General features: G+C 44.4%; 1 protein-coding gene across 2 annotated transcripts; it reads left to right on the top strand.

Moving 5' to 3' along the window:
* Positions 1-3,351: 3,351 nt before the first annotated feature.
* LOC125724026 (macrophage mannose receptor 1-like) lies at positions 3,352-27,995 on the top strand. 2 transcript variants are annotated; one of them, XM_049000879.1, is made up of 31 exons: positions 3,352-3,533; positions 4,561-4,962; positions 7,236-7,409; positions 8,146-8,301; positions 9,187-9,300; positions 9,463-9,606; positions 10,220-10,402; positions 11,336-11,493; positions 12,266-12,379; positions 13,908-14,023; positions 14,111-14,259; positions 14,492-14,691; positions 15,627-15,745; positions 16,271-16,352; positions 16,594-16,738; positions 17,097-17,135; positions 17,243-17,406; positions 18,803-18,867; positions 19,323-19,423; positions 19,563-19,705; positions 19,865-19,979; positions 20,215-20,390; positions 20,674-20,779; positions 21,734-21,966; positions 22,462-22,627; positions 23,566-23,715; positions 25,212-25,328; positions 26,230-26,394; positions 26,898-26,927; positions 27,244-27,515; positions 27,738-27,995. In XM_049000879.1, the coding sequence occupies exons 1-30, from the start codon at positions 3,467-3,469 to the stop codon at positions 27,480-27,482; spliced, it is 4,332 nt and encodes a 1,443-aa protein (XP_048856836.1). In that variant the 5' UTR covers positions 3,352-3,466; the 3' UTR covers positions 27,483-27,515; positions 27,738-27,995. The 2 variants fall into 2 exon arrangements, with proteins under 2 accessions (XP_048856836.1, XP_048856835.1); XM_049000878.1 differs by having other exon boundaries at positions 27,244-27,995.
* Positions 27,996-28,000: the final 5 nt, after the last annotated feature.

Consider the following 28,000-nt stretch of genomic DNA (forward strand, 5'->3'; position numbering starts at 1 on the left):
GCAGCCCCTCAGGAGATGACTCGTGGGGGTCCAGAGCCTATGCCTTGGTCTGTGGGGGGAAGGTGGAGTAACCGGCAGAAACCCCCCGACGAGACACGGAGGACAAGCAAACTCCACACACGCCTAGTTGTAGGGGCGACCAGCTGGTGCTGAGGACGACCAGGCAGAGGAAGCTCCTTTGGGCCCAGCAGTTAACAAGTACAGACTTGGAACAATGATGTGACTTTAGGGCCACCATGACTATTTAACAAAAATAGTTAAAGGATGTAGGAGGTGAATTGGTGGTCGTTCGCCAATCTTCCGCTTTCTGTATCAAGGTCGCTAATAATAATAATTACTATTATTATATCCCTGTGGGGATATTTTCTTTTTATGCCGCTGTCAACTTGCTCTTGTCTGCAAAGGGCAGCCACCTGTTGGGGCACCCAGGGACCTGGGGGTTAAGGGTCTTGTTCAATGACCTGCGGAGGCTGGGTTTGAACGGGTGATTTTCTGATGGCAGATACACAGGCTTAGCCCACTGAACCACACGCTGCCCTCAGTTTGTTATTAAGCTTGTCAGCTAGAGCTGATGAGATGTAAAGGTAACCTTTAAATGGGCACCTAACCATGGCAATACTGCCTAGCATTAACAATGAGCCTGGAACCTGGTACCCTCGTACATGACCAGGGAAACCTGCAGGGATACCGTCAATCAAACACCTCAGACCCGCCCAAGATGGCGCCAAGGCGAATCAGACGAGGCAACATAAATACTTTTGAGATAATCTCCAAAAGCTACACTGGTAAATTAGTCTCGGCTCTCCTCTGAAACCCCTAGATTGCACAGAATTCAAGACTCATTTCCATAACCGTACACATAAACAGATCAATTACACCCGAACAAAACCCTCACCAACCGCCACCACCCCATTAGAAAGAAACCATCAGAGTTATACCACAACCTTCATGAATAAATGTATTCCTTAATGCAAAGCCAATGAAGAACATCAAATTCCTAATACGGGAGTGATTGGGAGCTGGGTGGGAGCAAAAACGTGAAAACGTGCCCCCCCCCCAGGTGTGGATTGGGAAACTTTTAAAAGGAATCATGGAAGCTGTTTGAGGCCTGTGGGGACAACTGCCTCTTTGGGTGGGAGAGGCTTTGTGAAGCTGCCTTCTTCCCAACTAGCAAATCACATCCTTTCTTCTGCTGTTCCTCTATACAGCCACCTCTCATATTCGTATGCAAGGTAAGGCCGGAGATATCCATGGTGGCCTCACACCTCCAGGACTGTGAGTTTGATTTCCAACCCCAGTGTGCTCCTGAAGTTTGTGTCTTCCTATCTTTCAGTACAATGACACGTGCTTTGCTGGACGCCAAGCTCACCGTGACCTTGTCGGGGATGCGAGGATGAGTATGAGACCCATAGTAAGTCCCATGCCGGGGCAGCATGCCTCTGAGCCCAGGGTTTGAGTCTCCAAGGGTTTCCTCTGGATTCTCCATTTTCCCCCACCTGGTCCAAAAAATTGGCAGAATTTAATCCGAGTTTCCAAATTGCCTCTAGGTGTGAATGGTGTGCCCTGTGATGGGTCAGTGCCCTGTGATGGGTCGGTGCCCTGTGATGGGTCGGTGCCCTGTGATGGGTCGGTGCCCTGCGATGGGTCGGTACCCTGTGATGGGTCGGTGCCCCATCTTGGGTTGTTCCCTGGCTTGTGACCATAGGCTCTGGACCCCCTGTTACCTTGAATAGTTGTTACAGAAAATGGATGGATGGATAAAATCTCCGCCTTTCCAGCTGGATGGAGTCTAAGTTGACGATGCAGTGCACTTAGGGCACTGGACTATATGTTTAACGTTATTTATGCTGCTGTTTATTTACATGTTGTATCATTACCACTGCATGGTCACTATTTGTATAACAGTACTGTAGTTTTTATGTACAACCTTTTTATTCTTATAGTTCTCTTAGGTGCTAGATAAATGCACATGCATATTAATGCCTCTATAGGGATTGTGACTGGAGAGGCTTATGGAAGATGGTGGATCCTAACAGCTTTGCATGGAGCAGCACCACACTGATGTATGCACTCCAGGTCCACTGTCTATCGTGCATCCTCGCTTGCACATCCTGCAGTCTGTCACTGTTATCACTATCTCATGATCATGCAGAGTAGCTTACGGAAGGTAGCGTCATCATGTATCGCAGCCGTGTTTCGAGAATGTTTTGCTGTTCTCCAAGATGGATGCTGGACTTCCTGATTTCTGGTAAATTTTTAATCCCGTGTGGGGAAAGGTGCAGGATAGCAACAGGAAATAGGATGGGAAACAAAAGCGGTTAAGTATAAAAGGTTAAACCCCTCCAGTAAGGTCGCTGCGACTGGGTCTAATGAGAACAGAGATGAAGGTTAAATATACAAAACTTCAAACATGAACATGAATTCTATTTCTGCAAATCCACCAATCAACATCCAGGGCACATGGGAGCCTAGAAGCTCATCTGATCCTACAAACTCCTCCCCTTTAGTTTTATTAGATGAGTTCTATCTACTGCCTCCTGCTGGCCACCTGCTGTAACATGAGCGCACCTGGCGTCATGAAGTCATTATAAAAAAAAGTTAACAGGTATGTTACGTTTTTTTGAACAGATTTGCTGCTGAAATATTTAGCAGCAACATCAAAATGTGAGATGATTTTAATACAAAAAAAAAAGTTCTGCTCTTATCAGAAGAATGATGTTCAAGTCAAATGTCTTCTTGAGTCATAGATGTGGAACTACTGAAAAAGCTTAATATACCTGACTGCTGGGAATTTTTCACGAAGGTAAGTCCTCTTGTGTGTGGTCATATGGTTCTGGCTCAGAGCTGCTCCCCGGCAACCGCAGGGGTGTGAGGACACGATTCTTTCATACCTGACATGCCTCCACGACCCGGGGAAACTCGAACGTGAACGTGCCCCATGTGTTTTGCTCTAAATACAGCTGAGAGATGATGTGCGCCTTCACTGCAGAGCAATAGAAGCTGCATTTTTTTTATATTTGTTTATTTTAGTTGTCCTCCTTCTGCCCCTGTGTGGGCGGCCCTGAACCTGTTATCTGATGATCAGAAATAAAAGGACAGAGGCGATATTAAATGAAAAACAGCACCCCCCCCTGGCCTAGCATGGAACTGCGTGATGCAGACCCCCATCGGGCTGGGCCTGTGATTTCCATTCCAGGGTCTGACAGCCCTCTCTCTGCTCTCCACCGGCCTCTCTGCCCTCTCGCTCCAAGACGAGGAAACGCCCCCCTCATCCTGTCCGAAGCCCGCTGCATCCTGACGGGAGGCTTCCTCCGCTTTAAGAGGGGGGAGGCTGATTCGACTCGCGCCCAGTCTGACACGTGGCGGCACCTGATCATTAGGAGAGAGCTTCCCTTGGCCTGTTTAACTGGCGATAGCCTCAGTGCCTTTTCATCAGGATCGTGCGGAGAACTATGCGGCAGGTACCATGAGACACTTTCCACTGGTCGTACTCTTCTGCCTTGTCCACATTTTCCACCTCACTTTTCAATTAGGTAAGTTTCATTCTTATTTAAGTTACGGTTTTGTTTTTGGCATTATTGTGCAGGAAGAGTAACTACAACCATACACTGGATTACTGGCTATGCACGGTGTATGGCTACATTTACAGCTTTTCTCACTTTTCCAATAAATCGGAAATGCAAAGAGTTTTAGTTGATTGTCGTGAAATTTACTTTGATATTAAACTTGTGCACCCAGCTGATATTTAACCAGCCAGAAAGCAGCTTTTCCATGTTCCAGGATTTGGCATTCAGATTAAGAGTCTGGGTTTTTTCCAAACATTCCCATGAGTCTTCGATGCTTTTCTTGGGAAAATGATGGATTTTCAGCATAAATGACACTCGGGTGCCCTGATTCGGAATTGATCTGAATCCTGTTTTTCTAATAATGGTTCTGGTTCAATGGCCACATCTTTGATATCATTTAAATGTTATAGCTTGTACTCTGCCTTTCTAATTAAGTAGAAGAATATAGCACATCAGAAACATTAATTATGACACAAAAATGGAGATGTGACAGTAATTACTGACTATCATCCCAATGACAGTCAGTAATTACTACTAGTACATGTCTGATATGAATAGTTACATATCAGCATAGCCATTACTGGTTTTGACAGGGTTTTTTTTTCAAATGCGTTCCTGACTGTGCCTGTGTTCTTTTGCACCCATTTTTACATCATCTTCCATTGCCGAAGACTAGTTCCAAAATTAAGAACAGAAGTACAGAGGATGGTTAAAATCTTGCATCCTCGACATCCATCGAAATTAGAATAATTCCATGATTCATTATGTCCCACGTTCATTCTTGGCATGCAAGTTAGCAATAAAGCTCTTGCCAAGACCACAGGTACAGGGTATTAATAATCATCCTGGATGTCAGGTGATCTCCTTAGTGTCTTGGCTTGTGCCTTCTGTCATGTCAAGATCTATGCCTGGTGAGTTTGACTTGAGCATAGCAGAAAAATAGTGTGGAATGATGTCTACCCATCTGACCCTTGTTCCCCTGCGTGGTCCACAGATAGCAGCTCCTTCCTGATTTACAACTTGGACCACAACAAGTGTGTGGTGGCCCTCAGCGCCAACTCCATCCAGGTCATGGCCTGCAACCCGTCCAACAGTGCTCAGCAATTTCGCTGGGCCTCGGGATCACGGATGCTCAGCATCTCGCAGAAGCTCTGCCTGGGTGCCCAGAGCCTCAAAGACTGGGTCAAGGTGCTGCTGTACCCTTGCGATGAGAAGAGCAACTTGCAACAGTGGGAGTGCAAGAACGAGACCCTGTTCGGCGTGGTGGGAGCCGACCTCCACTTCAACTACGGCAACTTCAACGAGAAGAACATGATGATCTACAAAGGCTCAGGTTCCTGGAGCCGTTGGCAGATCTACGGCACCCAGGAGAACCTCTGCTCTAGGGGCTATGAAGGTAAGGGAGATTGATGGCCTTCCCACCATTATTGGTCAAAGCCCATTTTTGGGCCCCCTCCCATCAAAATACTGCTTGTTCATATAAGAACTCATAAAGACACAACCAGACAGCAGCCTATTACTAGCACAGTAGTGCGAACAAAACACTGCTCAGTATGATATGGTAGCATATTTCTTCATTATCTCATATTACCTCCTTATCAATGTATAGATCTTGCTACTCACATTTATGTGACCTGAGTCTGGATTAGCTAAAACCCTCAGTTATGTCATCATGTACTTATTCTCATGTATTCATAAATATAATGCATATTTTTCCATGTCCGGCCCCCCGCGTACCAATCAGACCCTAGGCAGGTGCCTGGTTTGCCTGTTTCAGGATCCAGCCCTGCATGTGAAGCTTGTGGGGCAGGATGTGACTCTGTGGGCTAAGCCTCTGTGCCTGTGATTGGAAGGTTGTTGGTTCAAATCCCCGGTCCTTCACCCCCAGTTTCCTGGGTGCTCCTATGGGTGGCTGTCCTTTGTGGCCTGCTTGCTCTCACCTACAGAGAGCAAGTTGGGGCAGGAGTGAAGACGAATTTCCCGACAGGGATCAATAAAGTATCCGTTGTTGTTACTATTGATATTATTATTTACTACTGGCACCCCTTGCCTAAGACAAAGTGAAACTGACTTACTAAGTAGACGGCCCTGGTGGCCACCAGTGTTACCCAGTAGGTTAGCTGGTAGTGCTTCTCTTGGAACAAACCTGTTTATTTGTCGTCGCTCCTTTGCATTATAAAGCTGCAGTTAGCGCTAACTGTAATCGTTGTAAGCATGCACTGCAATCGCTATACGCATGCACAGCAATCGCTATACGCATGCACTGCAATCGCTATACGCATGCACAGCAATCGCTATGTTCTCTCACATGGACTCGTATGGGGAAATTCGCTCAATCTTCTACATAAAACCTCCAAACTTTATGAAGACAGCCAGTGTTCTTTTAACACCTCTTCATTCCTTCGTTTTTATCTTCCGGTTTTATTCCCATTAATTTTTTTTTGCTCCTATCTCATACAGTTTTCCACCTAGAAACTCTGTTCCGCTTCTCAAATTTTCCAGCCATTAAGGAGAAGTGTGCTTCTATTATTCTTTTTGATATTTCACCTGCATCCCTCTTCTTCATCCTTCTTTTCGTTAAGTTCTTTCCATAGGGGACATTTTACAAAATGGTCCCATTCAGTCAATCTTCAATATAAAACCTCCACACTTGTTGAAGACATCCAGTGTGTAGCTCAAAAGTATTCAGCCAACTTTCATCTGCTCAGCCCTCCTTCATCCTTTATTTTTCATCCCTCGAATTTTCACCCATTGACTTTAATTCATTTTTAAATGCTTCTATACTTTAATTGCTGAAATAAGATTTTTAACTAAATGTATCATTTTGTTTTTTTCTTTGCATTTTTTTTCTTTTTTTTTGTGGTCCAGTGGTCAGTAATGGACCTGTAATAGTAGCCCGGTAATGGTCTAATGGTCAGTAATGGTGTTCTAATGGATTGTGATGGTGGTCAGTGCTTGTGGTTAAAGGTCAGCATTGGTGATCTAAGAGGAGAGTTTCTCTATGGGGTCGATTGAAGAGCCAAGATTCTAGCAGATACAGTCTGTAGCTGCTTGGGTATGAACTGATGGAGGCCATAGGAAACAGGAAATGGGCTTTCCTGGTACTACAGGATAGCAAGATAGGCAGTATTATTAGTCTGTTTTTATCACTGGTTCGGCTGGTTTACAGCTTTCTCCTTCATTGTTTTCCTGAGAAAAGTGTATTTGACTTTATCACGCACACATGCATCCGGATTGTTTCAGGAAACCAGTGCCGCTGGATGAAACTCTCACAAACACAGGGAGAGGGTGTAAACTTCTCACACATAGAGCCAGGGTGGAAATAAACCCTACAGGTGTGAAGAATCCGGGGGGGGGGGGGGGGGGCACGATAAATTTGTGCGCATTAGTGAGGAGGGCTTTTTGGCTGGCTTACTAGGAAAATGCCCAGTATGCCAGATGGCCGGTCCAGCTGTGGGGCTGAGTGATTAAGTTCTGGAAAAACAAGCAATAGTTGTGTGGAAATCTCGAAGATCTAGTCCATTTTCCTGTCCTACTTCTCGCCATCCTACAGTTCAGACTTTTTCCTGCATCTAGCTAACTCTCGTTTGCTGCACTGTATGTCCACACTTTATCTGCATCAAGTCCAGAGTCATGTATTTTAATGTAATCATCCTGGCTGTTTCGTAGAGATCTTCTCCATCGGTGGCAATGGATTGGGAAGTCCCTGCCAGTTCCCTTTTAGGTTCGAACAGAAATGGTATGCTGAGTGCACCCTGGCTGGTAGGTCAGATGGCCTCCTTTGGTGCTCCATGGACACTGACTATGATAAAGAAAAGAAGTGGGGATTCTGTCCAACCAAATGTGAGTACTAAATTTAGTCTCTGTGTGTATGTATTTGGGGAGGGGGGCCTGTGGGTTGTCCTAACATATTTTTGTGATACAGCAAACCACAGAGGGAATCTTCCTTCGATTTGTAAATTCCTGACCACAGATACATTTTCTCTTAATCAATATGATTTTATGTGCAAATACTATGTGATTGCAAAGCCAACAGTGGTTCATTTGTCCTGTAAAAATTCCATACATTTCTCCCATACATTTGTTATATATATATATGCAGCTACAGTAAACTCCAGCATGACTGCACAGTACACAACTGGCTGTGCTTCGCTGAAGACTTGGCCTCATCAAATGTTCAAAATAATTGTTGTACAGTGTTGCGGTTGAATTTGTTTTTTTAGTGTATCTTTCCTGTTTCTGTGTGACCTTTGAGTGGATTATAAATCGGTCGCCACTGGCAGCATCTGGTCTCTGACCTAAGGAAACTTCAACATGAAGAGCTTCTTTCAGCTAGCTAAGAGTTCATGACCCCCCCCCCCCCCCAGGTTTGGTGATGTGTCAGGAAGAGGAAGTCCATGTGTCCACTTTCAGGACAATGATAACTGATTTTATTATCCAAATGTGTTCTTCATCCAGGTCATGGACACTTGATAAGTGTGTTGGCTTTGGGCCAAAAAAGGGTTTCCTTAAGCCCAATATATAGTAGATAAGCTTGTCTTCTTCTCCTCTTCCCTTGGACTGTTGTTCTCCTGTAAAGCCAACGCTGGCTGGGACAGCGACCCGGTTACGGGGGTACTGTACCAGAGGAACATGCAGGCCACCCTGACTTGGCACCAAGCCCGCAAAAGCTGTCAGCAGCAAGGTGCAGATCTGCTGAGCGTCGTGGAGCTGCACGAACAGACCTACATCGCAGGTATCTGCTCTCCGGGAAATGGTTCCAGGAGGTACACGTTAATGGCTGCTCAAAGGTGCCATGCTCAACACTTAAGATTAATGTATTTTAAAGCTACTGCTTCAGGTAGTCGGAATTGTCTTCAAAATAAAGGGTTGGCTGGTAAAGGTTCAAATAAATGAAGCTCGTCCTTTCTGTACAATCGAATAACCAGCATGAATTCACCTACAGAACAACAGAAAAAAATACATCAGCCATGAACTCTTGGTGACGTTGTTTAATCGCCATGTTTAGCATCTAGATTTGTACTGTATATGTATAAGACTGCATATGTATAATTATATGCAATGTACAACATGACAAACTGATAATATCCATCCATCCATTTTCCAAACCGCTTATCCTACTGGGTCGTGGGGGGTCAGGAGCCTATCCCAGCCCATCGCAGGGCACACTCACACACCATTCACTCTCACACGCACACCTACGGGCAATTTAGCAAGTCCTATTAGCCTCAGCATGTCTTTGGACTGTGGGGGGAAACCGGAGTACCCGGAGGAAACCCCACGACGACATGGGGAGAACATGCAAACTCCACACACATGTGACCCAGGCGGAGACTCGAACCCGGGTCCCAGAGGCGTGAGGCAACAGTGCTAACCACTGCACCACCATGCCGCCCCCAGACTGATAATAATGGATTATATTTCCATTCACCCAGATGCACTGCATGTGAGCATAAATTATTGACAGACAAACTTTGTCCTAACCTTAAGCCTCTGAAAAGTAACAGCTCTATCATGCGATGGTTTGTAATGTGACTAACACCTGTTGTTGGGTGCGTGTTACGATAAGCTACTATGAATACTCAGAAAACAGAACCTGGATGCTTTGTGTTTTGCGAAGGACTTACAAACACTTTGGGTTCATTGCTGTGGATTGGCCTGAACAGCCTGGACTTCGGCAGCGGCTGGCAGTGGAGTAACGGCAACCCATTCCGATATTTGAACTGGGCCCCAGGTGAGCACCTTGAGGTACTATCCAGGTGAAAGACCGTCTTCGGGAAATGCCGGTACTCATGAGTGCCAAGCAGCCACTTCCGCAGAAATCTTTAAAGATACATACAGCTAGGAATGACTGCGAATTAAATATCTTATTTGAGAATCATGTCTGTGTTAACAGGCCACCCATCTTCTGTGCCTGGCATGAACTGTGCTGCCCTGAACTCTGGAAAAGCCTCCAAGTGGGAAGGTATCTCCTGTTCCCAGAAGCTGGGGTACATTTGCCGGAAAGGGAACTCCACCAGCCTCACTCCTTTGCCCTCTGGTAAGCCGGGCTACAAGAGGCAAGAAATGGCTGTCCTCTGATCTCCTGTAGAAGGCGTTAACCTCAGTTCACGTCATGGACTGCTAATGATTTTAAGCTATTGTCACGATTAAGGAACGCTGCCTGCTATTATGATTGTCGTATTGTCTTGCTGCTGGCTGGCAGGTTGGCTCTGTCTGGGGATATAGCATATCCTCCCTTTATATACTTGGCTAATAAAAAGGATTCGGATTCTTCGTTCGTGTGAGTCTCTTCTAGGTACTCTGGTTCCCTGCCCCTGGTCCATAGACATGCAGTTAGGCTAAGTGTGTGATCTATGTCTGCATGTGCTTTCTGATGGACTGGCATCCCATAGCGAGTCTTTCTCATCCTCCTGCTCTATGAAAAGGCCACATGTTTCCCTGTGATTCTGAGCAGGATGAGCAATTGAAAGACGGATGGATGATTACTGTCATTATCTACAGATACGCATGGCATAATATTGCATTCATTTCCCCTGCAATGACAGACAGTTTATTAAGCCTTTTTAAGGTAATTCATCCTGTGTACAAGTTGGCTTAACCTCTCGAAGGCAGAGTCCCACCTTCTAACGCGGCTGATTTCCTCGCCACAGTGACGGAGCAGCCCGGCTTTTGCTCAAGTCACTGGGTGCCATACGCCGGCCGCTGTTACTACATCCAGCGCACAAAGAAGATGTGGAAAGATGCCCTGGCCGAGTGCCATAAGGAGGGCGGAGATCTGGCCAGCCTCCACAACATCGAAGAGCATAGCTTCGTCATCTCCCAGCTCGGCTACCGTGAGTCAGGACAGCCTTGTGATTTATACACGGTGTAACAGCTATGCTCAGGGTGGCTCAGTAGGTGGCGCTGTAGGCTTTGTGGAGTTTACATGCTTTCCTTGTGTGTGTGCTAGTTTCCTCTGAGTTCTGAGGTTTCCTTAATTGACTTGGTGAATTCTAAACCGTCCATATTGCATGGCTGTATTGAAGACTGTGTGCCCTGCGATGGACTGGCATCCCGTCCAGGGTGTCCCCTGCCTTGTGCCCTGCGATGGACTGGTACCCCGTCCAGGGTGTCCCCTGCCTTGTGCGCTTGTGTTTCCTGGGATAGGCTTCTGGCTCACTATGGCCAGCTTGCACTGGATAAATCGTTATGGAGGATAGATGAATTATCCATACCATACCATAAGTTTTTTAAATTGAACAATAAAGCTGAAAAGTTCCAACGTCTTTGCTGACCAACACTGTCTGGAAATATGCCAAAAGAAAGCATTTCTGCACAGTGAAAAGATGCAAAGCAATACAACTAATGTTATTTTTTTACCAAAATATATTTGGATGTAACCCATTTGTAATCACCAACATTTTGATTAGTACCTGTAATTTAGTTGTTTTAGTTTTTCTCAGTAACTGTAACAGATTACAGTTACATTTGCAATTTCATTACATGACACTGTTGCATGTAACTAATTCTTCCCCAGCACTGCGCATTAGTATTGGAGCACACAGTATTGGTGCTCAAAACTATTGTTCAAACCTCCTTTGAAACAGGGAATGATAAAGAACAAATGGACCCAGTCCGAATAGCGACTGTTCTATGAAGCAAGCACTGCCATATTTAATGCAGATCCCGAAGTTGTCCTGAATTTAGACGATGTTTCACTGCAGACGGTTATACACCGGACTGTCTGAGACGTCATGTTTAGGTTACCGTTTGTCCCCCGGCTGCAGTGGAGAGTGATGAGCTGTGGATTGGGTTGAATGACCAGCGGACCCCCATGCTGTTCGAGTGGAGCGATCGGTCACATGTGACCTTCACCAACTGGAAAGTGGGTGAGCCAAGCCATGGGGTCAGCCTGCAGGAGGACTGTGTGCTCATCAAGGGAAAGGTATTTCCAACCCCAGACACTGGAACCTGGAACCTGTAGTCCTGCCTCAACCTCAGTCTGCCACTATCCCATCCTGTCAGACCTTCTGTTCCTATCACTTCACATCACACCTGAGGGGAAAATATGCCCCGTGATTAAATTTTGGAAAAGTCAACCAACTTAATTATTGCTTGTTATGATGTCTTTTGGTTAAAGAGTAAGGAAACATCATATGTAGGTTGTATGAAGGGGCAAAAGTAATCCTTGGGTGCCCATGTAATAATCAGAGAAGAATCATATGAAGTGTGAATTAGTTATAATTCCGTTAACTATGTTAGTAGAAAAGATAGCTAGTTAACAGTTTACTGGCAGTGCCCGGGTTTACAACGTCCGACTTATGGACAGTTCTTACTTATGAAATGGACTTCCATAAATGCTATTATATTTAAAATTCTGGTTAAATACCATGGTTTGTAATAACGAATGTACACATTACTTTGTGATGCTCCATGAAAACTGAACCGCATGTAATTATTTTTAATATTACTGTAGTATCATCATCATTATATACTGCATTTTTTTCCCAACTTAACTACAGATTCAACTTAAAGATAAACTTAGGGAACAAATCTTGGTCGTAAGCTGGGGACTATCTGTACGAGTTAATTCTGACTCATTCTATTTAGACCCAAGTTCAAGACGGACATATGAGTTAAAGCTTTGAAATTGTTAAACAATTCATTTCTCTTTCACTTTCATTCGGTTTCATGCCCCTGATGTCATTTATTCCCAGGAAGGAAAGTGGGCAGACCACCTGTGCGAGAAGGAGTTTGGATATATCTGTAAGAAGAAAGCATCTACCAAGCAAACAGGCACCTCTGTGACTGTGGCCGAGGGCTGCAAGCCTGTGAGTAGAGTTTCTGTGTGAGATTGCCTAAGTGAGATGACCAGACTAGTTCCCAAGTGTAGATCTATGTTCCATAGTTCCATAAGAACATTTCATTCTCAGCAGGATATGGTGTCTGTGGAAGCTGGCTACAATCCCCAGAACTTAACAAATGCTAGGAAATCCTTTATGTTACAAACCAGCTTGCTATTCTAAGAGGGGTGATTCACTAAAGGTTCTGATTATGTGTATCTGCTGGTGTACACAGAGGGAAGGAGCTGGATTTATACTGTTAATGGTTTGGGGACCTTCCTGTGTTCCTGTTTTATCATGGGGCCTTGCTAGAATTTTTATCTGTATGAAGAATAAAATTTCATGTATCACATTGCGCAGGGCGCTTCAGCTATGACTAAAGTGACGGAACAGGCCCCATTAGGAGCCATTTCCCTGCCTGACTGCAGGTGCTTTCAACATGCTGGGAGATGTATTTCAACGAATGACAAGATTTGGCCAGATTTCTCCCTGTTTCAGTGGGCTTTGCTCCTGAGATGAAACCACCCTTGATTGTTGACTACATGTCTAATCACCAGTTGTCCAAGGCATTAGGTTGTTAATGAAAGTTTCCCACTGTCACATAGTGAGTGATTTTGTGTGTGTGTGTGTGTGTGTGTGTGTATGTGTGTGTGTGTCTGTGTCCTATCATAGATTGACATCCTGTCCAGGGTGTGCCCCAGCCTGGCATTCTGGACTTCCAGTACTGGATGGGATGGGATTGGATAGGATAGAATAGGGTCTTGAAAAAAGTAGTACAGTAGAAGAATTATTCTTTAATAATTTACAAAGATGACCTCATATCTTTGTTACTGTGATTACAAACACAATGACATCAGCTTCATAAGATAAGATAAGATAAGATAAGATAAGAAAAAGCTTTATTTATCCCGAGGGAAATCCTTTTGTCCTTTACATTCTCAGTGCAACAATAGGAATAAAGGTAAGGTAAAGAGTTTAAAGGGAACAGAAGTAATAGTAATAGAAGTAATAGTGCAAATAACTATGACTAATACTTTGTATTATAACTATATAAATACTCATACTCTTTACAAGTAAAAAATAACTATAACTAAGCTATCACAAATATAATAAAATAACAGATTATTAGTGCACGTGTAATGAAAAGTGACTTAGTGTTTGTACCTTGAATAATTGATCATCATTCATAAATAAAAATCACTGCTTTAATCTCATCTATAGAGTGTGATCTTCACACTCTAGAGCAGTGTTTCCTAACCCAGTCTTCGGCGAACTCTGGGCAGTCCATGTTTTTGCTTCCTCTCAGCTCCCAGTGCGCCTGTACCGGGAATTTGGTGTTTCTGATTGGCTGGGAGCTGGGAGGGAGCAAAAACATGCACTGTCTAAGGTTCCCCGAGGACTGGGTTGGGAATCACTGCTCTAGAGGGAGTGATGAACCTGTGCTTAAATGTGGTTGCCCAACAGCAGACAGGATGTCGAATAATATCGCAGACCATCTAACTGAACTTTCCTCCAGGGATGGACCAGATTTGGTGCTTACTGCTACTACGTTAGCTCAGAGAAGAAAACCTTCGATGAGGCAAAAGTGATGTGCCAGAACAGTAATTCATACCTGATCGACGTCATCAATAGGTAAACGGGCACGAATCATGAGGGCCAGGTGGGTCTATGTCGGGACGGATCTGCTTTCTTTCATGCCAACCTGCTTTTCATCTGCAGATACGAAAATGCCTACCTCGTCAGCTTAGTGGGACTGAGGCCGGAGAAGTACTTCTGGCTCGGCCTGTCGAACACCGCCGACCGCCACACTTTCGTGTGGACCAACACAAAGAATGTGAAGTTCACTCACTTTAACGTGGGGATGCCAGGTACACCGTCCTCCATGGGCTGTAATCCGGACAGTTCCGTAGATAAGATTCATGCATCGTGTCTGACTCCATGTCACGATCCGCTCTTTCACAAAGGCCTCTGTGAACCTCAGTCGTCCACTTTGTACTATAACTTCTATTAGCCTTGGTTTTTGAGTTTCTGGACTTTTCATCAGTAAGGCGCCTAACCTAGATTTTCTTTGGTTCGGGGGTCATGTGTGTTTGGAAAAAGACAGAAAACAGGGCTGTGTCGCCATGACGACCGGAATGCTCGCCGGCCTGTGGGATGTGATCAGTTGCTCCACCCAGCAGAAATACATATGCAAGCATATGGCAGAGGGGATCATCTCCACGGTGGCCCCGCCCACCACACCGCCGCTCACCTGCCCATTGCAGTGGAGATCCCTGGGAAGCAGAAACTACTGCTATAAGGTGAAGCCAAGGGCTTGGGTCCGTGCTGTGGAATAGAGGTGCAAATTGGATAACCCCAGCATTCAAACACAGCATGTCTCATACCGCCAGTAAATGAGCTCCGACATCATGTTCACACCCCCATTCACGTCATGTGCCCCTTGATGACACCCCCACCCCCTAAAGCAGTGTTTCCCAACCCAGTCCTCCGGGACCCCGGATAGTCCATGTTTTTGCTTCCTCTCAGCTCCTAGTGTACGTGTACCAGGTATTCCATGTTCCTGATTGGCTGAGTTGTTGGGAGGGAGCAAAAATGTGGACTGTCCGGGGTCCCCGAGGACTGGGTGGGGAAACACTGGCCTAATGATCCCAGGCTCCATGTCTCTCATTGCAGGTCCGTAGCCAGGAATGCATTTCGAGAGGGGGTCCAGCAAATTTTGAGGGGGGTCAAACCCATAATTTTACTATATGTATCTCATTAGTTCAAGTTGATTCCTTTTTGTTTGTTAAATATTTTGAAGGTAGCACTGGGGCCTTAGCTACACGTATTTTTGTGTAATCAATTTGCCTGTAATCAGCAGGTTGCAGGTTCAAACCCAGCCTCAGCCTGTGGGTCCTTGAGCAAGGCCCTTAACCCCCAGCTCCCTGGGTGCCGCTATGGGTGGCAGCCCTTCGCAGACAACTTCCTCTATGAAAAAAGAGCAAGTTGTGGGAGGCGTAAAGACAATTTCCCTGCAGGGATCAATGAAGTATCAATTATTATTATTAATTGTGGTGACATCATCACTGTAGCCTAAACACTTCCAGAGCTGGGGGATCGAATTCTGCCTCCACCCTGTGTGTGTCGGGCAGGGCTATATTTTTTTTGTTTTAAGGTGGGGCCTTGTGCTCATCACTGATTGGACATGTCTTGCTGGCAGTCTTTAACTGGGAGGGACTTCCTGTCTGCCCTCAAGGTCTACAATAAGAACACGAAGCAGAAGAAGACCTGGTTCGAGTCTCGGGATTTCTGCAGGGCCATCGGGGGCGACCTGCTCAGCATTCACAGCAGCAACGAGCTTGACGGCAACATCATGTGAGTGTGGCCAGCTGGTCTGAGTTTCTCGCCGGTGTCGCAAACACCACATGGCCCATGATACAAATCACCCAAAGATTTGATTACCAGTGTTAGTGAAATTGACTCTGCTTTGGGGAAAACATTTTTGCCTACTCTTACCTTTGGAAAAATAAGGTTATGTAACATTACTATGGTGTGGAGATTCTTGAGACTGGAAGATTTATTTTACCATTTTTATTCTTATTTATGTTTATTTTAAACATTCCATCAAAATAATGATGCTCCCATTTCAAATGCCAGAGCAAGATCCACTGTTGTAGCCTTTAAGAAAAACTTAAATTGAGGTTTTTAGATAGTGCAGAAATAGTATATCATGGAAGTTTTGTAGATCGGCGTTTGACAATGGAATTGACTCTGTTTGAGGGAAAGCAGAGTGATGTCACCGTTAGACCCTTGGACCGTTGGAAATGGCTCCACCCTACTAATGACATACTAACGACAATGATACCCAGTCAAATGACTATTGTCGCATTTCTGTGAAAGGGGCCCCATGTCAGAAAATGCCTGGATCGGCATCAATGCTCTCAATGTCAACGGAGGCTTCTCATGGAGCGACGGATCGGTGGTGAGTTTTGCCCATGCGGACGGTATTGTCAGGGACACATAGACAAGACATTATCCACACTCACACACTCATGCCCCCCGCCCCAGGGTCTGGGACCCTAAAGGTCTTCACCTTTCTCCCCCCTAGTGTAGTGACTTTTTGTGGCCTACAGGGGGCTCCACACAAATGCGCTATTTGTTGCGCTGCCTGTTGACGTCCAAAACGCTCCTAATAAAATATCTCACTGTATAAATGGTAACAGGTTTCATACGAAAACTGGGGATATGGAGAACCGAACAACTACAACGATGTGGAATTGTGTGGAGAAGTCAGCTTTTACTACGGAAAGCCATGGAACGACCGCCACTGTGAAGTCTATAACAGCTGGATATGCCAGATCCGCAAAGGTAGAGAACCAAACTATCCTCCCCACAAGTGGCCCCATTGAGCTATGGAGGTAGAGGCCTAACTTCACAAATTTCAATTTCAACAACATTGCCTTAAATGGCAGAGATTTTCGTCCAGAACAAGGTGCAAGCTGGGCAGATATAAATCATAAGCATTCAGTTGTCAAGGAACCAGCTTTAGTACAGGTGCTGCTAGGCTGAGCTTCCAATGAATGACCAGTACAAGTACAGTATAGTTATGGAGGAGAGAGCAACATAAATACTGATCAGAAATTCTATGAACTTGTCATCAACCAATCAACAAGCTGTTAAGCTGTCCAGGCTGGCCCAATGCAATCCTGCCCTTCATTTCCCCCAGGTGTCACCCCAAAACCAGAGCCAACAAACATCGTTCCTGGTGAGTTATTCATCCGGCTTCTCCTTGACCACAGTTCGGAAGCATCTGGAAGAACTTCGAGTCGCCACGCCGCAATTTCCGCCGTTAAGATGCTGATTCATTCACAGAATACAATGTGACCAAGGATGGCTGGATCGAGTACAATAACACCCAGTATTACATCAACAAACAGAAGCTAGCTGCAGATGATGCCAGAGCCTACTGTAAGAGGAACTTTGGTGACCTGGTGGTTATCACCGGGGAAAGTGAGCGAAAGTTCCTATGGAAAAAGGTAAAGCACCCAACGGAAGTCCATTTCCAAACATCAGCACCGATAGTGGGACTCACACCTATTTTTGCTGACATTGAAGGGCTACTGTAGCAGGGTGGCATAATGGTTTAGTGAATATCACTACCTCACACCTCCAGTGTTGGGGGTTCTATTCCCACCATTAGCTCTGTATGTGTTTGGTTTGTGAGCTCTCCTCGTGTTCACCATGAGTTCCCAAGACATGCAGTTCATGTGATTTGGTGCCTCTAAGTCAATATTTCCCAAACCAGTCCTCGGGGAACCCGGACAGTCTAAATTTTTGCTTCCTCTCAGCTCCCAGCGTACTTGTACTGGGTATTCGGTGTTCCTGATTGGCTGGGAGCTGGGAGGGAGCAAAAACATAGACTGTCCAGGGTTCCCTGAGGACTGGGTTGGGGAACACTGCTCTAATTCACCCACTGTGTGTGAGAGCATGTGTGATGGACGAGTCTCCTGTCCAGTGTGACCTTTGCCCTGTCCTTCTTGGGACTCACCTGGATGGATGGCTGTACATTAGTTTAGAATCCTATGTTTTAAGTTGCTGTGAGGATTGCATCTGCATCCCTTTGCCCTTCTGTGAAATTTATGCTTTATCAGTAACTGGTCTGGATTGTGATCTGCTTCTGAGTCAGAGTTATATAAGCAGGCTGGAAAGAGACACATTTTCTGACTAGAAAGAGCAACATGAAGGTAATTCTAAACATTATGTTTCAGAGAAAGAGAAATTTGATTTTGTATTTGATCCAGTTAGGCATATTTACATATTTAATTTGTGAATAAAATTTTACCATGCTTTGGTCTTATAATCAGTAGGGAAGATGAAAGGGTCAATAGAATTTTATCACTAACAAATGTAATACATTTGAAGGATTTTACAGCTTGCCTTGATAGAGTTTGGATAATTATGGACCAAACTCTGAAGAATTTCCAAAACTCGGTCAGTCCACGGGACACATTTTTGAGAAAATTTCAATGGACTTTAAATTCTGTAAATTTTGGATTCCAACACTAACATGAGGAAGCCTGACTTCAGGTCATTGGCACTTCCATCTCAAAAGAAAAAAGATTTTCCCAGCGAGTTTTGGAAATTTGTTCTTCAGTTATGTGCACTGTAACATTGTAACATGAAATTTAGGTCCAATCTGACTAGTGTGTCTACCAAGTTTCAGGTTACATGAACAGTTAAAACCTTCTGCCACATTTTTGGGGGTGTGGGGCTGATGCATGGGTGGACAACAGGATGAACAGCAGTGTAGTCCTGGACAAGACTGCAATATCGGAATAAAATGGCCAGATAATATAAATAATGTACCAGGCATGCCCGCAGAGTCACATGACCGGTCACATGGGGTGACGTGCGTGTGCTTGCATGTTTTAGATATCCCGCGAAAATGAAGACCAGTATTATATCGGCTTGACTGTGGACCTGGATAAAACCTTTCAGTAAGTCCCCATCTCACCCATTAGTAGGAAGCAACTGCTTTTGGGTGAAGCATTTGTGGGTGTGTGGGTACGTGTGTTTGTGCACGTGAATGTATATATACATATATGTATATGTGTGCGTGTGTATGTATGTATATAGAGGTTGAGCTTACTGTACATGACTATAATTGAGATGCAAGTTTTCAAAACTCACTCATGCCATTTTTTTTAAGATGAGATCACCAATGTTCTAAAGTCACACTTCCTCGTCCTATGTTACATAGTACAAACCAAAACTCGCCCAGTCCTTATGTAATCCAACAAAGAACTCATTAAATTTTCAAAGCTACAAAAGGTCACAGAAATGGTGTTTACTAATTAGACTGAGTGAGTCTGGGAAATTTGTTCTTTAATTGTTACCATGGTGCTTTATGCTCAGGTCACGTGTGACACATGTCCACCCCGTGTCTCCGCAGGTGGGTGGATGGAAGCCCCGTGTCGTACGTGGCCTGGGAGAACAACGAACCTAACTTTGCCAACAACGACGAGAACTGTGTGACCATGTACAAGGGCATGGGTGGGTAGGGGTGCCCAGAGCATGCTGGGAAAATGAAGCCAGCAGTACACATTAACTGGTGTCTTGGTACTGGATCGTGTCTGTGATCATCTCATACTGTCTATCTGGGCTCAATCTGGATCGTTTGCACCGCCTGCAGGCTTCTGGAATGACATCAACTGTGGTGTCACCCTACCCTCAATCTGTAAGAGAAACATAGACGTTCCCGTTAATGCCACTGCCGCCCCCACCGAAGCGGCTAAAGGAGGCTGCCCCCCAGACTGGAATTTCTTCCAAGGAAAGGTGAGAGTTATTAAGCGCCGGATCCTCCTCTCCGTCTACAGAATAGCAGGAGAAATCCCGGGTGAAGTACCTTAAACTCGTGTACCTTTCAGCACCTGAATCATTCCAGTAAAGGTGTTGGCGGTTATTTATTTTGTTCGTTCGTTTTTGTGTATCCAGTGCTACAAGTTCCTCGGTGAATCTCAATCAGACCTGAAATCTTGGCGAGATGCTAGATCCTACTGCATCAACCTGGGAGGAAACTTAGTGTCCATCCTGAATGAAAAGGAACAAGGTGAGCGGCAATGCCGGGATAAAAACACCTGAGAGTCTTGGCGACAGTAAAAGTTGTTGATTGGAGGAGGGAAGATGATCTGCGTCCACACCCCTGCGTTGGATCTATCTAGGCAGCATATCTGGAATATCGATAGTTTGAGAGTAGAAGCCAGAACCTTCTGGATGAGGAATACAGAAACGTCATCTTATCTTTATGATCCCCTCATCCCCCCCCCCAACCAATTGTCTTTCAGCATACCTGACCATCAGAGGGGGTGGCATCTCCTCCAACACATGGATCGGCCTCAACGACATCAACTGGGAGATGCGCTTCCTGTGGACAGACGGCAGGGGCGTCTACTACACCAACTGGGCCAAAGGCCAGCCCATATCCATGCCGGATCGCGGCAACATATTCATGGAGGACGATGTACGCAATGGCTTCAATTGCAACTTGCATTTTAAAGAGTTATCAGCACAAAAGTAGTCCTTCTGTCCTACAGCATTTACCTGCTGATTGGCTTATGGTTTATAGATTAAAGTTCGCAACAACTGTAAGATATGATATTTTCTATAGACAAAATATAAAAAAAACCACAGGTTTTAGATTTCAGTACAGACTGTTTGTTCCCCTCAACAGTCAGTAGTTATTAGCAATGATAATGCATCAATGGCTTGATGTTAGTGTTGGTGTGTGTTTCCCTTCCGGTCAGGAGTATGACTGTGTGGTTTTGGTCGGAGGCTCCACAATCCATGCCGGACTTTGGAAAGTCGAAGGTTGCTCAGCTAAGCGCGGATTCATCTGCAAGAGGAATATTGGTGAGTCTTTCAAGCGATCCACACTTTCAGTGCCTCGTTGGGCATCATCATTTCATTGTTCTTCGGATGACACTACAGACACCTGCTCTCTTATTTTTCTAAAACATTGTAAATGAAACATTTTTCAAAGATAAATGAAGGAACCTGCTCTGTCTCACTGGCACTTATGTTTGTAAAGGAAAGACTTTCCCTGGAGTTTCCACACTGGAATTGCTCTTAATAAAAAAGATCTGGATATGTATGCTCAATCTAATAGACAGAAGATCTTCCGGCTTTTGTAAGGGGCTGGTCTTCCTGTATCTCATCAACAAGCCCTCGGACCCCCGCTGACACTGTCCCTGCCTCTGTCACTCCCCCACTCACTCTGCACTCATCTTTTTTGTTAATCTTTTTCACGTACTGGACATCATGTATTTTCATACTTTTAAATTTCAATATTCAATATACAGTGATCCCCCGCCTATTGCAGAAGTTACGTTCCAGACCCATGAGCAATAAGGTGAAAATTCACGATATAGAAAGACCATATAAATATTTTTTTTTGTAGTTTAAGCCTTAAAATACCCCTCCCACATGCTTTAAATACATGTAAACTTATTAAAACACACTTTGAAAACACATATGATATGTGGATGTTGGGCTAAGGATATGAGTAACATAATAATAATAATAATAATAATAATAGCGGGGGATCAGACAGCTTGCACTGCTCTGCACTATTTAATTCCTTTATTCCATTATTTTATTTCTACTGATCTATTTTTCTTAATTGATGTTCTTTGTTCTTCTATGTTATCGGTGAATATAAGCAGCAGTACTGCCAAAAGTTCCAATTACATGCAGTTGTACCCGATCAGTGAAATGAATTCTGATTCTGATGCCAAAAAAAAAACCACCTGGTAAAATAACAAGCTCATTCAAGCACTCTGTTGGATTTTCCGTTTCCTGGTCCAGACCCTCAGATAAATATCCCAGCAACTACCGTGCTTCCCAAGACCTATCAGAAGCTGGGCAATGACTCCTACAAGGTGGTGGCCCAGGCGATGAACTGGGATGAGTCCAGAAGGCAGTGCAAAGCGGACGATGCAGAGCTGGCGAGCATCTTGAACCCTATCGCCCAGGCTTACATGTCAATGTTCCTCTACCAGCACAAGAAGTCAATGTGGATTGGCCTCAACACCAACGAGGTACGCAATCACGGTTCTCCATTCTCACCAGAAACCCTTCTCCTGTCTTCGTTAGGCACTACATTATGAAGAGTTTTGCATCTAACTTGTATTATTATTTTTTATATTATTGTTGGTGGTGGTAGTGATGACGACGACGATGATGATGATGATGACAGACAAATAGATACTTAGAACTGGGGGTACCCATGGGGCAGCGTGACATGCGAGACCGGTGTGTTCCATGTAAATAATGTAATTAGCTGTGTGTAATTAGCGTTCAGTGTGCTGCATTACGTTGTGTTGTAGTGTCATGGATAGTGTTTAATGTTATATGTTGTAAATAGTATGTGCCCACCGTGAATGGTATAAGTAATCGAGGCAAAGAACACAGTGGACAGTGCAAGTGCACGGTTTTGAAATAGATGTCGTTTAGGATAAGTTATAATAGGGCTGGCTGTTTGGGATTTTAGCTAGTATTCCGTATATATCATGTTAAGAACCTGCTCTCTTCAGACTAACGGGTATTTCCGCTGGACTGACAACTGGCGGATGCGGTACTCCAACTGGGCACCAGGGGAACCACGCAACAACATAGGATGCGTGTACATCGACGTCGACGGCAAGTGGAAGACGGCCTCCTGCAGCGAGAGCCACTACTCCCTGTGCAAGCATTCACCCGGTAAGACAACCGCCAAGGACCCGTCAAGCTTCACTGAACCATCAGTAGCTGTTGGCATGACTCGAACTTCTTTTCAAAGACCTATTGTTGAGGATTGGTTGATGCAAGGTAATGTAACCGAATGACAACCAAATACCTGAGTAACTTGGTTAATGTTTTCATGAACTAATGTCATGAGCCTGGGGTATTGGGGGCCGAGACCCCAACTGAATCTGAACGAGCCCTGAATTATTTGTTTAGGTCAAATATTTTACCAACTATGCTCACAATCCAGGATTGTGTTTCCCAAAACATCTTTCGTGCAGCAATGATCATAACTTCAAAGGTGAGAGAATTCAATATGATGACCCTCGGGCAGATTAGGTCTGTGGACTAAGCCCCTGACGCTTAGGAACCCAGCAATGCAAACTCCACACACATGTGACCCAGGCAGAGACTCGAACCCGGGTCACAGAGGTGTGAGGCAACAGTGTTAACCACTGCACCACCATACCGCCCCCCCTGCTAATAATAATAAATTGTATTAAATTTGAGTATCCACCAGAACAATAGAATCTGGTTGGGTTATAAAGAATGAAATATCACAAGACTACGAAAAGAAGCACACAACCCTGTGCACATAATGTCCATAAGTTTCTACTACAGATATTGGCATTTGATAAGAATCAGTAAGGACCAATATGGAGTCAGTAAGCTCTTGCAGCAGTTTAAGGAAACCTATTCTTTTATAGCTTTATTTATTCTGTTTAATTATTATTAATTAACATTGTTAAATGGACTTTAATTTGCCTTTTTTCAGTGGGACTGTGTATTCACTTATATTCACTTTCATTTAAGCTGAGTGTTTTTCTCCCAGTAAATATTTTAAAATTGGCTTTTTAGATAGAACCTCCTTAAAAGAATCAGAAAGCCTGAGTCACTGTGTCCCTCTGCCACAGAAATCGCTCCCACCGATGCTCCTCAGCTCCCGGGAAACTGCCCCGAGCCAAAGAGGCGCAGGACGTGGGTGCCATTCAGGGGCCACTGCTACGCCTTCATGCTCATGATGGAGAACTGGGCTCACGCCTCCATCGACTGCATGCGCATGGGTACGATCAATCATCCACCCTAAGGCTAAACGTGCCCTAAACGTGTAGAACATACAAATTCCACAGAGTGGGATTCGATCCCTTGATGCAGATTGCTCACTTTGCACATCTCAGACATTTCAGTCGTTTTCAGGCTAATATCGTGACTAGATCCTAGGACAATTATCTTAAATTATTTTATCGATGAACCAGATGGTTTCGACATTCAGAGGTTTCATATTCATTGTATTACACATAACAAGATTATGTTGGTGACTTCCAAAGCTGATATAATTCAAAATACAAGACAAAAAAGATACAGTACCAGTCAAAGGTTTGGACACACCTATTCATAGAAAGGTTTGATTGTACTGGTCACTTTATTCTCAAATAATTATAAAGACATTCAAATTATAAAATAACATATAAGTAATTATGCACTGACCGAAAAAGTATTAAACAAAAAAAATGTAATTGGTCTGGGGGAGGAGGGGGCAGCTCTGTGGGTTGGAAACCAAAAGGTTGCGGGATGAAATCCCTGGGTTGGCAGAGTGATCCCCCCCATTGAGTCATTGGGCAAGGTCCTTAACCCCAATTAATCCAGGGTCTGACTGACCCTACTGTCTCGTCTACTGTACGTCAGCTTCATGAGGTGGCCTCCTGTGATGCTTTTCCTTCACTCTCTGGTCAGACTCCCCCAAAACCATTTCTACTGTGTTTAGGTCAGGTGGCCAGGTCATGTGATGTGACACTATCACTCTCCTTTGGTTGGCTTGGTCTGTCCAGACTTTTGACTGGTATTGTGTACAAGAGGCAAAAACAATGTACCAAACTAAACTGTGTATAAAAGTACATTATATGTTGCGGTAGTTCAACTAAAAGAAATCAATTATAAAGAGGCCGACTATGTAAACAATCACATAACATAAAGTGTAGGAGGGACAAGTGACAATTTATCATGAATATATTGCCATATTATACATACAGAATTTATGCCTCCCAGGGAAACAGTCACTGCAACCTATTCACACACTAAGCAGAGCTGGTCAATCCCAAATGAATACTACAGTGAAATTGCAATATAATGGACTTGCTTATAACGGAATATCGGTCCTGGTCGTGCGCCTTTAAGAACATGCAGAAGAAGCATCAGATATAGCTCACATGTAACGGAGTTTCCCTTATAATGGACAAACTATTTGGTCCCCAGGGCTGCCTTTAGCTGTAGTTTTGTTCGGCTTTAACTGTGATATCCAGCGCAGATACATAGTCGGGATTATTGATAGTCACGCATCTGCTCAGGTATAGTTGGATTACTACATGTACAATATAATAATGCATACCACACGTGTGTCTGCTGGGGTGTGGTGTGAGTAAATGTTGTATTCTGGGCATAGAGCAACTCTGGATATAACGGACCTTGGATTTAACGGACTGTTTTGCCAGCTCCCTTGAAGTCCTTTATAACGGGATTTTGCAGTATCTGTGCTTATTACTCCTTATTTTTCCACCAACAGGAGGCACCTTGCTTAGCATCGAAGATCCATTGGAGGCCAAATTCATAAAAGACAACTTGGACATATTGCAGGACGGAACAAAAGCCTTCTGGATTGGCCTGTACAAAACCCACGGAGGTAACAGACACCTTCCTGGGGGGGGGGGGGGGGGGGTATGCTCACACAAAACCGCCTTGTTACTTCAGTTGTGGCCCTTTTTTGAGACCTTTAAACAGTGAAGCTGCAAGGTTTGGCATTTAACAGGCTAAGTGCTTTTCAAGAACGACCATTTAAATTGCTAACCTTTCTGATTAAAGGGTATGGGGGTTTTTTTTCTCCTTCTTTTGCCCAAAAGTAATTTTTAAAAGGGTGACAATGAGGTCATGGACACCCAGAAGGGGGGGGGGTTCCCCCATTCTGTGGGTTGCTGGGGTTTCCTACTCAAACCAGCTCAGACTAGGGAATATGCAAGCCTTGTAATTGAATGGGAACAGAGGTATATACAGGCAGTATATACAGGCAGTGGCCGGCTTAAGAACGTCCGACTTATGAAAAGACTGCCAGGAAGTCTATTGTATTAAGAATTCTGCTTAAACACAACGGTTTGTAATAACAAATGGATGCACCACTTTGTGATGCTTGTGATAACATTACATGACTTCATTATGGTTCGCCAGCTTGAGGTACAGTACAACACTGTATGTAGTTAGTATCGGTATTTCTAGACTATTATTATTGTTGTTGTCATTATTATTATTACGTGCAAGAGGTTTAAGTGTATTTGGAAGTGTTTTTTAAGTGTTTTATATGTACAGAGTGGTAAAATGTGCTATATAGTAAGACAAACATTTGACTAACTGACTGACTTAAATAAGAAACATATGTGACCCGTCGCCACGAAATGAGTCTTAAGTCAGAAGTAGACCTGCACCCATAAGACTCATTTCGTGGTGATGGGTCACATATATGCCCATTCCAACGTAGACAGACTTAGGGAACAGATCTTATTCATAACTTGGGGACTGCCTGTACTGCACAGGGGACTGGTTGTGGATCGACAACAGTGTGGTGGACTACTCTGAATGGCTTGTCGGCGAGCCCTCTGAAACCAACGAAGATTGTGTCGAGATTTTGTCGGACACGGGCAAATGGAACAACAACAACTGCAACCGCTACAAGTCGTACATTTGCAAGATGCCCAAAGGTAAGGGAATGCGTATGACGGATACGTTCACCGGTATGGGTCAGAGCAGGTGACTTGTACAGCTAATTTTGACAGCCCTCTATTCCATGGACAGCCAGTTCTTAGACCATTTTTGGTTTAAATATTAGTTGGTTTGGTATCTAAGTTAAGTGATCTCTGTGTGGCTTAATTTATCCTGTACAGGTCAGTAACTTGAATGTTCATGTCTTAGCTGTGTCTTCATGCAAACAGTTTGTATTGATACCTCCTGCCTGACATGTAACAGCAGCTTATCTTTTATTAACTAGTACTCTGTCGCTGTATTAGTTACAGTAGTAACTTCTGCAATACACAGCACTAGCTTTTATACAGCAGTTGTTAGTTTGCTCAGGAGCAAGATTGTTGTGCTAGTTTAAAAAAAAATGTTGATAATAATAATGTTGAAATAAACTCATTTCATTTTCATACAGCGTACTTACATAGAGAATATGATGCATTTATGTGAACATTTTTTGTATCTCCAGTTATACCCCCAACACAAAAACCCCAAACTGGTAAGTGACTTTAATTATAGTTGCTTACTTATCCATCCATCCATCCATCCACCCATCCATCCATCCATCCATCCATCCATCCATCCATCCATCCATCCATCCATCCATCTTCTAACAACTAATCCTGGGCCATAGTAATAGGGACCTGTAGCCTGTCCCAGGCAACGTAGGACACAATCACACACTGTGGGCAATTTTGAGAGTGTGGGCAAAATTAGTCAACATTAATAATTAGAGCAGATTGACAACAGTGAACTCGAAGTCCTTTCTCTAGCGTGAACACAAGTGTTGACATATCTCCCCTCATGTCTCTCAGTGATTCAGCCTGAGGAGCCCCCCCAGAGTTTCGCGGGAGTCGCCGTAGCCGTGGTGATCGTCATCCTGACTCTGGTGGGAGTCGCCGGCTACTTCCTGTACAAGCGGAGGCCAATCCTGCAGGAGTGCACCTTCGACAACACCCTCTACTTTAACAGTGACCCCTCGCGTTCCACCAGCATTGACACCAAGGGTCTGGTGGATAACATTGAGCAGAATGAGCGGGCCATCACCATCTGACAGAGCCAGCTGCCAGAAGGACACATCAGGCAAGTCCTCAAGGACCAACCCATGCTAAGAGTTCAGTTCTAGGGAGAAGAATTCACATGTTGAAAACCCACGGCACAGTTATGAACATGACTGGTCTTGTGATGGGCTCAGAGAATCAAACACAAGCCACGAATCTTGAGGAGCTGTGTTAAATAATCATCGACATGCTTGGGACCAACAGTGTGTAAAATTCGCCTGTCTCTCTCTGATGTCACTGACAGGAAGCCATGTTTGAAGAATGAATGACTGTGATGCCGATTCCAGAAGGAAACCATTCAAATGATTTTTTTTTGTACAGCTGGATAAATGTCTTGGAAACAATTAAAAAATTTTTTTTGCAAATGCTTACAAGTAGCTCAGAGCTGTGCTTCATCTAAGCCATTTCTGGATGTGTGCCCCATCTGGTCTGCCCCACCTTTTGCTTATTTCACTTGGAAACTGTTGTTTTTTTCGTCTGTAAATAAATGTTAACAAAACTGGGAAGTGGG

This window comes from Brienomyrus brachyistius, unplaced genomic scaffold, assembly GCF_023856365.1.
Source record: "Brienomyrus brachyistius isolate T26 unplaced genomic scaffold, BBRACH_0.4 scaffold54, whole genome shotgun sequence".
In the NCBI taxonomy this organism is placed as follows: domain Eukaryota; kingdom Metazoa; phylum Chordata; class Actinopteri; order Osteoglossiformes; family Mormyridae; genus Brienomyrus; species Brienomyrus brachyistius.